Raw genomic sequence first — 15,956 nt, forward strand, 5'->3', positions numbered from 1 at the left:
TGTAAGCATTTTATGATTCTCATTGAGTTCACTTTCTTCATACGTCGGCCTAACTTTCAGCCAATAAAAAAAAAACATATTTGTCATTAAAAATGATAATTCCACAATCACATACATGTGGAAGTGTTAGCACCAGGTGCGTGGACTGGACCCCAAACCGCCTGCTAGTTTAGTCCTTATCAAAGAAAAAAATCGGACCAATATGTAATTTATTCACAACAACCGGGGGCTATAAACAAAAACCGGACAGTAACAGCTGATTATTTGTAGTACCTTTTTTCCTAGTCTTGTTTTCTGTGTTTCTCACAAAACACCGTTTTTTGACGTTTCCGTAGTTTCCATTTGTGATCACTTTTTGAGACCTTTTTTTTTTCTCCTTTCCTATTTAATTCCTTCACAATCACCCCTTTTTATGGCCTCAAACAAGAATTTTTCGAATTTTGATCCAGAGTAATCTCTTATATATACATTTTTTTTTCTGTGTTTTTGGTTAGAAAATAACTGGGCGAAAACCCATGTCTGGAACTGCGGTTTCTGTGGATTAATCACGTCTTTCTGGCTGCTATTGGAATCTTGAAGAAAAATCTCAAGTACCTGTTTTTGTTTTGTGATTTTGGTGCTGAATTTGGTCGTTGGTGGCTTGTTTATTATTATTATTATTATTTTGGGTTTTTATGTTCTTGATTAATTAACGTGTATTTTTTTGTTTCCCTTTTTGTTTTAGATTTTTGGGATTTTGACGATGGATAATTGGAGAAGGCAAAAGTGGGATAATCATGGACAGCAACCTCCCAGAAGAAAATCACCACAGTATAAGAAGCCACCCCGTGGTTCGTTTAACATTTTGGTCTTGAATTTTGATTATTTATTTAGTTATTTTTGTCTATCTCTGTTTGCATGTTATAATTTTCAAAATCAGGCACAGCTTGTGAGTTTCTTGAAGGGTTTCTTGTATTGTTTGAAAAGTAATATTCTTGTCTTGTCTTCTTGAAGGTTCTGATATCTAAAATTTGTATATATAATTCGTGCTTTATAAATAGCATTTTTTTTTCTGTGATTGTATGTATCTTGATTTCTTGCTTTCTGTAATTGTATTTTTCCATGTATTTTGGGTGATGAACTTGTGTGTTTTGAATGGCAAGTTTTTCTAGAATCGTATATTTGATTTTTTGCTTTATATGATTGTATTTTTTCATGTCTTATTATGGGTGATGAAGTTGTGTGTTTTGCTTATTTTTTCCTCTATCCACATTTTTTTACTACGAAATTCATAATCCGGTCCCAGCTAGCTTGATCGGTAAAGGAAGATGGTTGGAGGGCTGCAAGTAAAACTTCGTCAAATCTTGTGGAAATGTTAGTCTTACTGCCATATGTGAACTATATGCCCGCACTCCTTTTATTCATCTCAAGTACTTTATGATTAATGGATTACTCTTGAAGATTTTCGTTTTTTGATGCCAATTAACCTGTTGAATATTAAAATTTCATTCAGAAATTTTGAGATAAGATTATTTTCTGAGTTAATTTTGGCATGTCGTAGACTCCTGCATGGCAACTATAAGTTATTGGAAGTAATTTTTCTATTTTATATTGAGAAACTTTTGAGGTGATTTCTTTAACTTTCCCATGATTTGTGAACCGTGTATATATTTCAATGTATTCAAATTAGTAAAATGTGGCAGATAAAGTGTGAAGATGAAAAAGTCATGCTCAAAATGTTTTGTAAAGCACAAATAAACACCCTTTCTTATGTGTTGATAAGCTATTTTGTCTTCGGTGTTATTTCAGTTTATTCCTTGAATGCATTTGTTACTATAAGTTCTTGGATGTAATTTATCTATTTTATATCCAGAAACTTGTGAGATAATATCTTGAAATTTCCCAAAATTATGTGAATCCTGCATTTATTTCAATAGATTCAAATGAGTAAAACGTGGTAGTTAAAGGGCAAACATAAATCATGCTCAGATGCAAAACTTGAATAAATACCCCTTCATTTGCACCAATGACGAGATAATTTGTCTTTGGTGTTATTTTTAGTTTGTTCCATTAATGCATTTGCTAGCGCTATTTGCTGATGCATTGTTGTTTAGTCGTGCTTAGAATATATATTGGTGGCGTATATCCATGTCGTTCATATTTTTGTTCGTCGTTCCATTTTCTTAGTTAGTAGGGCAAGAGTAAATAACAGCAACTTCGTGCAGGCAGTTGGCAGCCGAGAGTCCCTGCATGGGAGAAAGAATTCTGCAAAGTGATAGGTTCACTAGATTGGGAAACATTTTTGCACATGAAGAAATTCATTCATCTATACAATAATGTGCTCGAGTGGGATGACTCTGCAGGTGAGAAGGCATTTCACGATGCCAAGAAACGATTCTGGGCAAAAAAACAGGGCCTCCCCTGTGATGATGCATCATTACCTGATCCTGATCTTTACATTGATGATATAAATTGGAGTTCAGAAATTGATCCTGAGATTCTATTGGAGCTCGAATGCAAACCTGAAGTTCCTAAGGCAGGTGAAGGCCATGAAACCGTCGTAATCTTCGGTGATTCTTTCCTCGCAAACCAAGCATTCTTATCGACTGGCTGGGGTGACAACGAAGAGAATTTTAAAATACCAAAAACTAATGAATCTCCTGCTAAGTATGGAAATCTAGGGGAGCATTACTGGGATGGAACTGCAAATGGATGCGCTGATTATCGCAAAAATACATGGCACGTGAATGATGGCAGTGGAGCTATCAGACATATGGCATCGGAAGATGGTTGGAATCATTTCAATGGTTGTGGTTATAAGAATTTGGAAGACAAGAAAGCAGACAATGTCCAGAGATCATGGGACGTCAACAATTTGGGGAGAGTCAGTGATGCTGGACAATACTTTCCAAGATACAGAACTTCAAGATTTCAAGGCATTCGAGCACCATAAAAACCACCTATGGTGGAAGGACAGAGGTCGAAGGAGTTAATATAGGCATGATTTATTTCATTTCATTCCATTCCATTTCTTTTAATATGCATCTTTTAAGTAGTGTATATAGTACTAAATTCAGCAAAGTCTGCTGTATACATTGAGTTTCTGTAGAGTATATTCTGTACTTAGTTCCCTACAAAATTTTGTAAGATAGTTTTCTGATATTAAGGTATTGTATTTTTAAGTCAGTACTGGTTTCTGTCTATATATAATGAACGTTTTGTTGTCAGTAATTGAATATTCTAGTGTTTGAAGTGGGTATTATAATACCACTCATTTTTAGTTAGACGGGAACAATCAAGTTTTGTACAAATCGAATACTTTGTTCTTGATTTTTGAATGATTTATGCTCAACTAAAGAAAATGCAGATTTATATTTAAAAAACATTTCTTTATTAATATTTTACTCATCATTTTCATTTATTTGATTTCGAACATTCGTTTTATTAATATTTTACTCATCATAAGAATATGCATATTTATGTTTAAAAAATTTATAGTATATCTAATAAAAATAATCAATTTAAGTGATGGAAAGGAAAAAATATAACCAATATTCAATTAAATAAATACAATTCGTAAAATATAAGTTAAATTGGATATAATCAGTTCAAACACATTCTATATAGACAAATAGGAGAAAATGCAAATGTAGGTTCTAATTAATTGAAAATTTGATTGAAAAGTGAAAATTTTTAGAAAAATTATAAATAAATTTTAAAAAAATTAGAAGGGTTAATGTTTTGATAAAAAATGTGAGGGAGAGTGTGAGATAAAGTGAGGGAAAAGAGGGAAAAAATTCAAATTTATTATGATTTTGACCTTGTTTGACGGAGGTTAAAATCAAATTTTTAGTATATTTTAATAAAAGTTACAAATATTCTATGAAATATGTTATCAAAATTAATTGTCAACTTTGATTTAAATTAAAAAAAAATGGAAACTCAGTAAATTAGCACAATTTGATTTTGTTGTTGGAAATTTTACAATGGTGATAAAATAAGATTTGCTCTCCATGTACGTATATATATACACGAAAATGATCTCCTAAACATCGATACTTAGCATATGTTAAGCATTGATGACGTGACACACCATTTAATTGATGAATAAATCATAAATAAGTTCTATGTATTTAATAATTCACCAATTAAATAGCGTACCATGTCACCGGTCCACCGGTTATATATGTATTCAAAACTTTTACGTGGATGAAATTATTTTTATGAATCTATTTCGTATTTCATGGGACGCACCCTCATTTCTGGTTTAAAAACACAACTCGCCGAACTTAAATCTAGACTCAAATCGGCATTCTTCGTTCCAAACCCAAGCATTTTCCTCTCTTCCAGCAGCAATTTTCAATACGCGTGGCCCCGTAGTGTCCGATCTCTTTCACGGTGAATTTAAGGTGATTTTTTTTTCTTGCTGCTTAAATGAGTAATTAAGTACTCAATATCCCAATTTGATTTTAATTGATTTTGTTTTTGGCTGAAATTTATTACTATTATTTGGTTATGATACTAATATTTTGTCAAAGTTTGGATCATTTTGCATACTTAAAAAGTTGTAAATAAGTTTAGGGTTTAGGGTTTATGTTTCAGCCCCCAACATGTTGTTCCATGTCCGTCCCTGTGCATTGTGTGTATGAATGTTAAGTAGGGATTAAGTACTTGTTAGTAATATGTGAGTTTCTAGGGTTTTTGTTATGTTACATGTATTTGTTAGGATTTATTAATTGTTTTGTCGTTTTTGTGTTGTGTTCACATAGGAATTCCTATACTTTCACCAGGAAGCGCGTATTTACTTTTTGAACTCTCATTATTCAAGAATTATGGACGTGGATGAGGAAAATACAGTCTCTGCTTCAGTTGCTGATTCTTCCACTGTTGGGGCTGATGATCAAAATGTTGTTCCAGCTATTGATACAATTTCTCTTCAACCAGTTCAACCCATAGTTGCACCCCCTATCACAACCCCAGCTGTGCCTTCCATCGCTCCATTACCTGCTGTTCATCTTCCAGTCCCTCGGCCATTGGCACCACTCCCTGTTCGCCCTCCAATTGTCAGGCCACCTTTGGCGCAGAATGGAGACCCGAGGACTAGTGACTCTGATTCGGATGAAGATGAGTCGGGATCTGGTCATGCTCCTGCAGGTGAATCTCTGGAATACGAGATCTCAGAAGAGAGCAGAATAGTTAGAGAAAGGCAGGAGAAAGCAATGCAGGAACTTCTGATAAAGCGTCGTGCAGCTGCTTTGGCAGTTCCCACCAATGATGGAGCTGTTCGAGCTCGTCTCCGACGGCTTGGTGAACCTATAACTCTTTTTGGAGAAAAAGAGATGGAGAGACGGGATCGATTGCGGATGCTCATGGCAAAGCTGGACTCTGAGGGCCAGTTGGAGAGGCTGATGAAAGCTCATGAGGATGAAGAAGCCGCTGCCACTGCACCTACTGAGGTGGAAGAAGATATCCAGTATCCCTTTTATACGGAAGGGTCCCAAGCACTTTTAGAGGCCCGCAAAGAGATTGCAAAGTATTCTATTCTGAAGTCAACATTACGGCTCCATCGAGCAAGAAGGAAACAAGATGATCCAGATGAGGATTTGGATGCAGAGATAGATTGGACTCTGAAGCAAGCAGCAAGTCTGGTCCTAGACTGCAGTGAGATTGGCGATGATCGGCCTCTTTCTGGATGCTCATTTTCACATGATGGGAAGATGCTTGCTACTTGGTAATCTCTTTCCCCCCAACTCCCAACTTCCCAAAAGCTTGTATATGTTTTTCTCTTCATGTGATTTAGTGAGTTAGACATGTCAAAAATATGCATAGCAATGCATGTCGCATGATATGGCTGTCATACAGTTGAAGGTGCTTTACACGTGCTGATGGTATGGGCACCTTAAAGGTTTACCGCTTGTTATATATAACAGATTACATAAACTAATATTATTAATTTGTGAATTATGATATCTCTTTCCATTTTTTTTTTATATATTTTTTTATTTTTTTGACTAATCAAGACATACTCGTTTTGTGTTTACTTTAGGATTCAAATAAGGTCCTCAATTTTCATTTTTGAGAGGTCTCCAATTGTGTGGTTTCTCTTACACTTATGGTTCTGTCATAGATATTTCTTTATCCGACTGCAAAAATATGGTATTCAAGTATTTATTATGTTAAAATTATGAACCAGTTAGTTCTTTTTTCCTTGAGATGCCACTGTTGACTTTTCGGAGTTCATATGAGACATGTATGAAGAATTGCTAAGTGCTTGTTTGTGCCCCATTATTCGTGAGTAATGTATTATGAAATAATGGTTGATGTTGAAATGTGTGGTTAAAAAACAAAGAAAATTTTATGATTTACGTGTAATATTATTTTAATAAAGAATGTGTGGTTGAAAATGAGTACTGTAGAAAAAATAATGTGGTAGAATGTGAAAGAATGGAAGACAAGCAAAGCGTAAATGTTCCTTTTTTTACTTTTCTGTTTCTAGTGCTCTAAGTGGAGTTGCAAAGTTATGGAGCGTGCCTGAAGTAAAGAAGGTTTATACATTAAAGGGTCACACTGAACGAGCTACAGATGTTGCATTCTCTCCCACAGGTTACCATTTGGCTACTGCATCTGCTGACCGAACTGCAAGATTATGTAACACAGAAGGGTCTGTTCAGAGAACATTTGAGGGACATTTGGATCGTCTTGCTCGTATTGCCTTCCATCCATCAGGAAAATACTTGGGCACAGCTAGCTATGACAAGACTTGGAGGTTATGGGATGTAGAGACTGGTGAAGAGTTGCTTCTCCAAGAAGGTCACAGCAGGAGTGTATATGGATTATCTTTTCACCGTGATGGCTCTTTAGCAGCTTCCTGTGGACTTGACTCTCTTGCTCGTGTGTGGGACCTAAGGTCTGGGAGAAGTATACTTGCCCTGGAAGGCCATGTTAAGCCAGTAAGACTGTGTGTTGTGAAACTATTTTTTCTTTGCTTTCTAGCTTTGTTATTATACTTTCTGCAGTAAAAGAGGGATTGAGGATGGAATTGATGATTAGGTTGTTGGATTACAAATGATGAATCAATTCTCTTATTATTTTCCTTTCAGGTACTTGGTGTCAGTTTTTCTCCCAATGGCTATCATTTGGCTACTGGTGGTGAAGACAACACTTGCCGCATATGGGATTTGAGGAAGAGAAAATCTTTATACATAATACCTGCTCATTCTAACCTTATATCTCAGGTCAAATTTGAACCTCAAGAGGGATACTTTCTGGTTACTTCTTCATATGATATGACAGCTAAGGTACCCATCTTCTTAATCTATGTTTCTCCACTCTCATTGTGTTTTATATTTGTTGAACTCATGTTTCTACGCATTTCCCTTGTCCCTTTCTATGTCAGGTGTGGTCATCTAGAGATTTTAAGCCTGTAAAGACACTATCTGGTCATGAATCAAAGGTTACGTCACTTGATGTTATTGGAGGTGAGCTTCCCTACCCAAAATCTAATTCTTATGTCATGTAATGAGATTGGTAGAATCCAAAATGTACCTTCATTTTTTCCCCTTTTACGTGGAGGGTGAGAGGAACTCGGTTCTAGGACTGTTGTGTCCATTTAGGTGCTTGGCATTCTATCTTGTAATCTTGCTTTGTCCACATAAGTTATAAATGCTTACCATCCGTATTTAACTGGCTTGGGGTATTTGTCACTGCCACATAGAATTCTATCATTTTGGCTTGATCTACATAACTACTGAGACTTTTGACCCTTATTGAATCTTTCTATCAGTGATGTTTTACATTGCTATGCGTCCAACACTTGGAAGGGATTGGCAAAGTTGGAAAAGTTTATAACTCTTGGGACAAAATAAGGGTCGTGATTAGGCGATGATTTTAAAATTTTGCTCAATAGATTAATAGACTTCATGCTTTTCACCCAATATTTGATACCTTAAAGTTGAACATCTTAGCATTTTCTTGACCATTGTTTTTCCCTGAATTGTGGTTCTGCCAGTGCTGTGTAAGCATAGTTTGCTGTCTCGCCAATTTTGATGTTAAGAGTTCTATGTAATTTATTGCTGTTCATCATTTGTTGCAGATGGACAATGCATTGCAACTGTTTCACATGATCGTACGATCAAGCTTTGGTCAAGCAAAGATGATGAGAAAGAGAAGACAATGGATATTGATTAACAAGACTGCCGCTTGATTGAGGAAGGCTACAAGGTGATTGAACTGCTTTCTTTTTAATAAGCAAGCAACGTTTTGGATCTCCAGGAACGGCCTCAATATGGTAGCATCGCCTGGTAGCTCTAGTTTATTGCGAGATGAATGAACCTCCTGTTTGATAGTCAAAATTGTAACTAGTAATCTTCTCTTACTAAGATTGAATAGTTATGAATTCTTATTTCACAGCCATGGTGTGAACAGAGTATGAACTAATTTAACAACTCTTTTTTCTTATCAGATTCTCATTTTATTTGTCTTATGAACATACTTAAAAAAATTTGGGAGGAAAATATTATTACAGAAATATAAAAATCTGTACCGTTGTCATATGACCAGGACAGGAGATTATCAATCCCTAGCCTATTTATGAACTCATTTATCAATTAATTGATATATCATGTCATTTGTGCTTTAATAATTATTTCTGTTATCACGTATTCATTAAAATTATGCTTAATTATGTTTAATCCCTAACTTTTACACTGAGTTACACTTCTGTCCCCACCTTTTATGATTACATTTTAAACAATTTTACAATCAACTCTTTTCATCTCTACATTTTGGATGGGGCTGGGAAATTAGGAAAAAAAGACTTGGAGGGCTATCGATCTTTTTTTCTTTCTTTTTTAGTTTCTTTTCTTCACTCTATAATTTTATATTTTATATTTTTATTTTTTTATTTTTCAAGGCAATTTCGTCATTTGAAGGTTGATGGTAAAAATATCAAAATGTTTATAAATAGACTAAACATATAATTTAACCTTAAAACTACTTTGTACAATTGTCGCATTATATATTGTGCCTTTTTTCAGGTCGTCCTAGAACTTTTTCTAAAAGCTCGAATTGCAATATATTAAAATTTCATAACAAGGTTGATGTGAGAATTTGTACTAGATCCCACTCGATTTTTTTTGGTTTTAAGAATGCTAATTTTTAGAGTAAACAACGGGAAAATTAATAAATTTCTTATATCAATCCAAAGATCATGAAATTCATATGCAACGGGCCTACATGATTGTGCAAGAAAGATTCATCAAATTCTCTATTAAACACGAAAACAACTTAATCTCAAAATGGGCCCTTGAAGGTGCTTGTGATTCTGCCATTTACGGAACACAAGGCCATATAAACCAAAACAGATTGTCATAAATTAGCTTCAGAATCCAGCTTTGGATATGAAATTAGTCGTCTGGTCACTCCTGAGCCTAAAGCTTGAGAATGAGGCCAATTGGACTATGATCGCTTCCAGTAACATCAGGGAGAATATATGAGTCGTGAACCATGTCTGAAATTGATTCGGAGACGAGGAAATAATCAAGCCGCCACCCTGGTCCAAAACAAAAGATAAGTAAAGGGCAAACAGAAAATTGAAAAAGGGAGTATCAGAGCAGCAGTGCTTGGAGTAAGCATGCTGAGTGTTCGGTAAGCTTAAAAAACGTAAAGTTACTCTTTAATTTACTTTTTCTATCCGATTATCTTACGTCATTTTCACAATAACCAACTTATTTTTAACTTTAACCAATAAAATAAATTGTTTATTTCAAAAATTAATGCTTTGCACGAAATGCAGTGATTCCAGATGAGCACAAGAGAATACTTATGTTCTTTTCGAAATTTGTCTCATGCAAACAGAAAAGAGTAGTTACCATAACCAATCAAACTAGTAGCTTTTAAGCTTACACACAGAAAAGGTAAATTTTTCTTTGATCTACAAGCCTAAAATTTCAAGAGGAAAATCATGACATGCTGTGGTGATGATAGTAATTTCTTCGCCCTCCAGATCCTTTCGTTAAATGAGATTAGCGAAACCTAGCCATTCAGCTCAAAAAAGTAGCCGTTCTTTGTTTAAATCAGTATATGACAAAATCTTATCTTTTTTCGTTTTTCGAGGGCGGGGGAAAGGTCTGGAGAGTAACTCTTAGTATTCACAAAGTGAATTGAAGCAGCAAAAGACGCTACAAGAAGCAAGAGAGAGATACCTCTATTAGTTTTCCGTCCACCGTGCCTGTAGCCCCAATAAGTATAACCCACAACATCAGGGTGCTGTTTCCTAAAGGTATCCACAAAACCCTTGTCTAAAAAGTTTGTTTGAAATGATTTCCTTTCTTCATCCGTAAAACCCGCACTTCTTCTATTACCCTAAAAGGCGACACAATAATAAGAAGAAAATTATCTAAACATTCTTAACAGGGGACAAAAATAAAGCTCCTACTTCAACCAACAGAACTACTAAAAACCTCAGTTCGATATCACTTTTACAACAATAAAAGCACTTAAGCAGCAATGGTTCACCATCCACCGTGTCTAATTGTAGGCCACTCAAACTAAAGCATTACAAGTCTCAAGTATTCAGATACTAAGATATTAACTAAAAGATACGCATTCTTCCTCCTTTCTTTTTGTAGGTTGCATATCCATCATTGAAAAATAGAATGAAATTATATAATGCTAGAATTGGAATTACATACCGCTGGATTGTAGATGTCTATTTCCTGATGAGCACAATTCAAGTCACCAGTCAGAATGACAGGCTTTAATTGTTCTAGATCCTGTCAAGCACAAGAACAGGATGTCCATATAAGTTCCAACATGTAATTATGAGCAACCCCTTTAAAATTCACCAAATATTATAAAACCCGATCTACAGTGAAACAAGACCATAATTTATCCTTGTCCATTGCAAAATTATTTTTCGTTTTTAAGGGATTTAGATCCAAATAATATAAAAGAAGCAATTGTAAAGGTAATGACAAAGTAAAATTATTTTGAAAGATATTTAAATCTAGATATAGTGTTAGAACTTGTAAAACATGCGTGATTTTATGGAGAAATTAACAACTAAGCAAGAACCAATGCACGTAAGGCAAATGAATTGAATATGTCAGTTGGGTTGGCAAGTATATGAAGAAAATAAAGAATCAGCTTAGGAAAATGTAGAAAATGAAGTTAACATATAATTTAGATTAATATGGAGTTTATTATCCATTATTATTAACCAACTTAATAATAACCTGTATATTTATTGACAAACAAAATTGTAATCAACATCTTAATTATGGTCCGAAGAAAAATTATTCCCACTCCAATTTGCTGGAAGTACACCTAATATTTAACTAACCCATTTTTCTAATTTGAATATGAAAATTATCAAGTTCAACATAGAGGGCAAGTAATTGATAGCGTACGTGCATGCGAGGAGTAAGACTTACTTTCATGTAGTTGCTAAGTGAAGGATCCCACTGACTAATTCTGTATGACTAGAAAAGGAATTTTGCTCAGTTTTCTAGGGAGCAAAATGACCAAGGGATGTAGAAAACAAGGCCATAAAATAAGAATGAGAAATCATTTACCAGTCTTCTTAGACCATCACCAGAATTGGGAACATAGCCACTCAACAAATAGAAATTTTCAAATTCCACTGTTACAAGACGTCCTTCACTATCGTGATCTGATATGCCCAGTCCATATCTGACGGAAAGTGGTTTCATCTGCCAGATGAAAAGAAGGGGAATAAGTCCTCCATAAAAAAATGAAGACACTTGCAGGAAGTGCGAAACTGGAACTATCCCTAATGAAACAAGTAAAAACAGAAAAAGTATGTACCCGTGAAATAATAGCTGTACCAGAATAACCTAGCTTCGAGACACTGCATGTCCAAAAGCTATTGTCATAACCTTCTAGGAGACTTTGTTTGATTGTCTCAACATCTTTCTCCTGCTTAAGGAATTGAAAATACAATGATATTAACTCCAAAATAACTTGGAAAGAAACACATGGGCTGTAGGCTCCTGTTGCATCAGTAAGAGTACTCTTGGTGAGATCCAAAGGAATAATTGCCAAGTTGGGACAAGTACATACAAGATATCCTATGTCCAGGATATTGTAATTTCTTCCACATTATGTGATAGGCTTTCCACTAAATTGTTTCTATGCACTATAGAACATATAGGGAATCATAAGGTCTAGCCAACTATGTGGAAAGAGTCATTCAAATGTTCTAATCATCATTATGACCCTAAAGTTAATTTCTAACCATCAAATATTTGCATAATCAAACCTGTTAGCATGCCAAAATTTTCTCACAGGCTTTCATAGATTTCCATGCAAGGATACTAGATACAAGGGACAAGGAGCCTGTGGAGAAGTGTTTCTCTCGTTCTATAGACTATCCTAATGGAAGCAGTGAACTCCAATTACGTTTCTCAAATTTGAAACCAAACTACTTGCCTGGAGTTTAGTCTCTTGCAAGCATAATATATCAAAATTCTCTCTTTGTGCAAGTTGCAAAGCTGAAAAGCTTTCCAACTTCAATAAAGCTCTTAAACCATTGACATTCCAAGACATTAACTTCAAATGTGCTGTATCAGCAGCAAGAGGAGATGGCCTCATAGTTTTGGGATTGTAAGCAATCCACCCTTTTTGCGGCTTCTTGTGAGCAAAAATAGTCCAAGGTTCCTCTACGGCAAGGTCAACACTGTCTGGGGCTTTAAATTTTGCAGAAGTTATTCTCGATGAAACTTTTCTCTTTGCCTGAATGGATGCTTTATCTGATTTCATCATGTGCCATTTATTCATTTGAGATAGTTTAGTAAATAAGGTAAGAGTAATAGTAGTAATTCCAGTCAGGAAACGTCAATGGCAGAGATAAACCCAAAAAAAAAAAAAAAGTAAAAAAAAATAAAACACCTTCCACATCAATGGATTCAATCTTCAGATCCTGCTCTGTCATATTCTGTGAAGTTTTTATGTTTATGTCAACGGTGTCAGGAGATTGCTTTACACTTCTCTTTATCCTTTTAGTTTCAGAAACCTCCAAATCATCATCTGTAATTTGGACAAGCTTACTGGTTGATAACACTTTAGATTTTCTTTTTGAGTTGTTTTTAGTGATATTTGGCTCATCTTTGGCAATCACTTGATTGCTTCTATCCAAAGAACCTTCACCTGCATTTAAAAGGTAAATTCTTTAGCACTGCATGACACTTTTCAGATGGTAGAAAACCTAGGTAAAAAATAGAACTTAAAATGAGTTTCACTATACGTAGTGGCATTCCACATCAACAACGTCATAGGAAAAGGATACCATCTATTTGGCTGTTCAAAGAACTCTTCAAGGCAGAGACGAGTTCCTGCTTAGTACCTTTAGCAGGTATCCCCATATTCCTACAAATTCAAAAAATAACAATAAAGCAAGGCATGCTGCTGCAAATTACTGGATAGTGTAATACACGAGTAGAAAAACATGACATCTGTCCTGCAGGACAAAGGAACCAATGTGGGAATAAAGCAATCAATTGGTGCAAAGATACCAAATATCAGTATCACACACAAATAGATCCCAGCAGCCACCTTAGCAGGAACCACAAAAGCTCCAGGCCCTTTTATCTGTCACGATGAGCATACAGGTCCAGTTCTATGTTTTTTAAATTCTAATAACAGTAAGGCCTAAGGAAATGAACTGTGATATGAATTTTATTAGCAGGAAATCATCTTAGATATTGGTAGAAAAACCTGTTAAATGAATACATTCACAAGTCTTTTTAAATTCAAGAAGTAAAATTATTTAGTAGTACACATTACAGATAGTTTTTCAGACCATCTCAGTACCGTTCTGTAAGTATATTTCTTATCACTCTATACATCAGATTGCCTGACCCGAGTTGTCTATATTTGGGTAAAAATCTCAAGATTACTTCCCTGATATCCAAAAAAAGAACCGAACACATATTGCAGAAAATTCAAATTTCTGCCCCATTTGAACACTCAAACAACCATATAATAGTGGAAAAACAAATTAAATACATTCTAGCCAGAAGAACAGAACATTTACCTCAATTTCGATCTCAGCTGTTGAACTGTCATTTTCTCTATGTTCTTGGAATCATCCCCAAGAAGCTCGCTTTCCTTGACAATGTCCTATATTCCAAGGAAACCCATTATGCACAATACAATAATTACTTACAACCACACTAACAAACGCAACAACGCCAAAAAGAAAAAGTAAAATAAGTGACTTTGGAAACAGTCTTTCGGGATTTTGATGCATAAATACTTAAATGATCACTCACAGCTGATTGTAAGGAAATCGAACGGGTTCTTTTAGAACCCATTAATTCTAATTTCACAGAAATCGGACCTTCAAATTTGAGGCTCCTATAATTTACTGCAAAAAAGCTACAAAAACTTAATGTAGAGGAAACCAGAGTTAAGAATTAAATCTAAACAATAAGATTATCATTGAATTTAGTGTGTACCTCCTGAAAGTTAAATTGTAGAACCCTAATTTGAGAATCTGAATCATTGAAAGTCGGAAACATAAGTAGCGTAGGTTAAAGCGTCAGCAGGGTGGCTTCAGTTAGCAGTGAAATTGTACCGCCAAAATATGTGACGGGCAGAGCTGACCGATGTCGCCACGTGCCTTTGTTACGTGAAGTGTCGGGCTTATTCCCCTTAATCTCCTATTAATCAAAAGCAAAAAATAAATAAATAAATAAATAAATAAATAAAAATAATTAATTAATTAATTTTAACTTTACCTTTCCCATTTTTTGCTTTTTTAAAATACAATAAAAAGTAAATATAAAAGAATTCTATTTATTATTCGATTCTTGTTGAGAATCTCGATCACTAACTTAGCCTATCTTTTATTAAAAAAAATAAAAAAATTACTCTATTATTTTTTCTTATTTGAGTCAAGCATTTCAATTTGATAATCGTGGTGAGAGACTGTAAGAAGGTGAAATTAGAAGAGGACAATTGCCCAATAATGACATTAGAAAAATAATACTCCCAAGATATTTGGTTGAAGGTATAAAAGTCACATGTAAGTATCATAATATTGCATTTTCATGTCAAAAATTAAATAATCAATAAAATTTATTCTTTAATTAAACTTTTAAAACTAGATAATTAATCATTTAGAAGCCATACCGATTAAAAGTTAATTATAAGTAGCTTAAAAGCTGTTTGGTTTCTCCGATTTGATTCTTGCTAGACTTGATTTGTGTTTCTAATTCATCGAGCTCATCACATTTTCATTTTTTATACATAAAAATAGTGTAGAAGGATAAATACGAAAATTTAATACAATAAGTATCATATTTTTTATGCTCCGAAAATAAGAAATATATTGTATTACAATAAAAAATGATGTTATTTTTAAGTTTATTATCGGGACATACTGTTGTGATATTTGTCAGGTTTATAATATTTAAAACTAACAAACATATAAATAAAGTGAAAAAATATAAAGTAAACCGAAAAAGGGACAATAATCTTAAAAAGGAAATACAGTAAATGGATGGATTCCCTTGTTTCTCAAGGGCAACAGTGATGGCTTGGCAATGAGCTAATGGAAACCCAAAACAAGCAGCTCATGTACAAAAGAATGTTTTATACCAACAACTTTAAAAATAGAAACTGGTTGAACGACATTTTATGCCCGTCTAGTATTAATGTGAGTCGCAATAAAAAAGTCAATATTTCCGTTTAACACAGCATTTATATCAAGAAATTGGGTACCCGTTTTTGCATCTTCTACCATTTTGGTGGGTTGAAACGCATACCTTCGAGCCTCGTGACTCCACGTATCAACCAGGTCATCTTTCTTTATGTTACTCATATCAGATGTACATTAATCCCTCAAAATCACGAGAAGTTTAGTTTTAAAGCAGTTAAGGGCCTTCTTATTCGCAACACGACTCCTTTCACCTACAAAGGTAACAGTCTTTTTCATTGGTCTTTCTTTCTCCTAC

At 34.5% G+C, this 15,956-nt stretch overlaps 3 protein-coding genes across 7 annotated transcripts; 2 read left to right on the plus strand and 1 right to left on the minus strand.

The window, feature by feature from the left end:
* The first annotated feature begins 271 nt into the window (after positions 1 to 271).
* LOC111365968 lies at positions 272 to 3,231 on the plus strand. Of its 2 annotated transcripts, XM_022986554.1 has the most exons (4): positions 272 to 590; positions 725 to 830; positions 1,286 to 1,353; positions 2,205 to 3,231. In XM_022986554.1, the coding sequence occupies exons 3-4, from the start codon at positions 1,308 to 1,310 to the stop codon at positions 2,930 to 2,932; spliced, it is 774 nt and encodes a 257-aa protein (XP_022842322.1). In that variant the 5' UTR covers positions 272 to 590; positions 725 to 830; positions 1,286 to 1,307; the 3' UTR covers positions 2,933 to 3,231. The 2 variants fall into 2 exon arrangements, with proteins under 2 accessions (XP_022842322.1, XP_022842321.1); XM_022986553.1 differs by lacking the exon at positions 1,286 to 1,353 and having other exon boundaries at positions 273 to 590.
* A 966-nt stretch (positions 3,232 to 4,197) lies between these two features.
* Positions 4,198 to 8,447, plus strand: LOC111365969 (U4/U6 small nuclear ribonucleoprotein PRP4-like protein). The gene is made up of 6 exons (XM_022986556.1): positions 4,198 to 4,388; positions 4,749 to 5,710; positions 6,476 to 6,929; positions 7,080 to 7,277; positions 7,376 to 7,457; positions 8,072 to 8,447. The coding sequence occupies exons 2-6, from the start codon at positions 4,812 to 4,814 to the stop codon at positions 8,164 to 8,166; spliced, it is 1,728 nt and encodes a 575-aa protein (XP_022842324.1). The 5' UTR covers positions 4,198 to 4,388; positions 4,749 to 4,811; the 3' UTR covers positions 8,167 to 8,447.
* A 705-nt stretch (positions 8,448 to 9,152) lies between these two features.
* On the minus strand, positions 9,153 to 14,542 carry LOC111365970 (DNA-(apurinic or apyrimidinic site) lyase, chloroplastic). Of its 4 annotated transcripts, none has more exons than XM_022986560.1 (12): positions 14,457 to 14,542; positions 14,271 to 14,365; positions 14,033 to 14,118; positions 13,286 to 13,365; positions 12,889 to 13,146; positions 12,430 to 12,749; positions 11,806 to 11,916; positions 11,553 to 11,690; positions 11,412 to 11,459; positions 10,671 to 10,751; positions 10,182 to 10,341; positions 9,153 to 9,529 (listed from the first exon to the last, which is right to left on the minus strand). In XM_022986560.1, exons 2-12 carry the CDS (start codon positions 14,310 to 14,312, stop codon positions 9,408 to 9,410), a joined length of 1,446 nt encoding a protein of 481 aa, XP_022842328.1. In that variant the 5' UTR covers positions 14,313 to 14,365; positions 14,457 to 14,542; the 3' UTR covers positions 9,153 to 9,407. The 4 variants fall into 4 exon arrangements, with proteins under 4 accessions (XP_022842328.1, XP_022842325.1, XP_022842326.1 ...); XM_022986557.1 differs by having other exon boundaries at positions 14,271 to 14,376; positions 14,457 to 14,535; XM_022986558.1 differs by lacking the exon at positions 11,412 to 11,459 and having other exon boundaries at positions 14,271 to 14,376; positions 14,457 to 14,535.
* Positions 14,543 to 15,956: the final 1,414 nt, after the last annotated feature.

This window comes from Olea europaea, chromosome 17, assembly GCF_002742605.1.
Source record: "Olea europaea var. sylvestris chromosome 17, O_europaea_v1, whole genome shotgun sequence".
NCBI lineage: Eukaryota > Viridiplantae > Streptophyta > Magnoliopsida > Lamiales > Oleaceae > Olea > Olea europaea.

Excerpts from the sequence above, each read along its gene's own strand:
- LOC111365968 (XM_022986553.1), top strand. The coding sequence starts at position 743 with ATGGATAATTGGAGAAGGCAAAAGTGGGATAATCATGGACAGCAACCT. Across the intron at positions 831-2,204 it reads GTATAAGAAGCCACCCCGTG|GCAGTTGGCAGCCGAGAGTC; the intron begins GTTCGTTTAACA and ends AACTTCGTGCAG.
- LOC111365969 (XM_022986556.1), top strand. The coding sequence starts at position 4,812 with ATGGACGTGGATGAGGAAAATACAGTCTCTGCTTCAGTTGCTGATTCT. Across the intron at positions 7,278-7,375 it reads CATATGATATGACAGCTAAG|GTGTGGTCATCTAGAGATTT; the intron begins GTACCCATCTTC and ends TTTCTATGTCAG. Across the intron at positions 7,458-8,071 it reads GTCACTTGATGTTATTGGAG|ATGGACAATGCATTGCAACT; the intron begins GTGAGCTTCCCT and ends CATTTGTTGCAG.
- LOC111365970 (XM_022986557.1), bottom strand. The coding sequence starts at position 14,503 with ATGATTCAGATTCTCAAATTAGGGTTCTACAATTTAACTTTCAGGAG. Across the intron at positions 12,750-12,888 it reads TGAATCCATTGATGTGGAAG|ATAAAGCATCCATTCAGGCA; the intron begins GTGTTTTATTTT and ends TGATGAAATCAG. Across the intron at positions 11,691-11,805 it reads GTACAGCTATTATTTCACGG|ATGAAACCACTTTCCGTCAG; the intron begins GTACATACTTTT and ends TTCATCTGGCAG.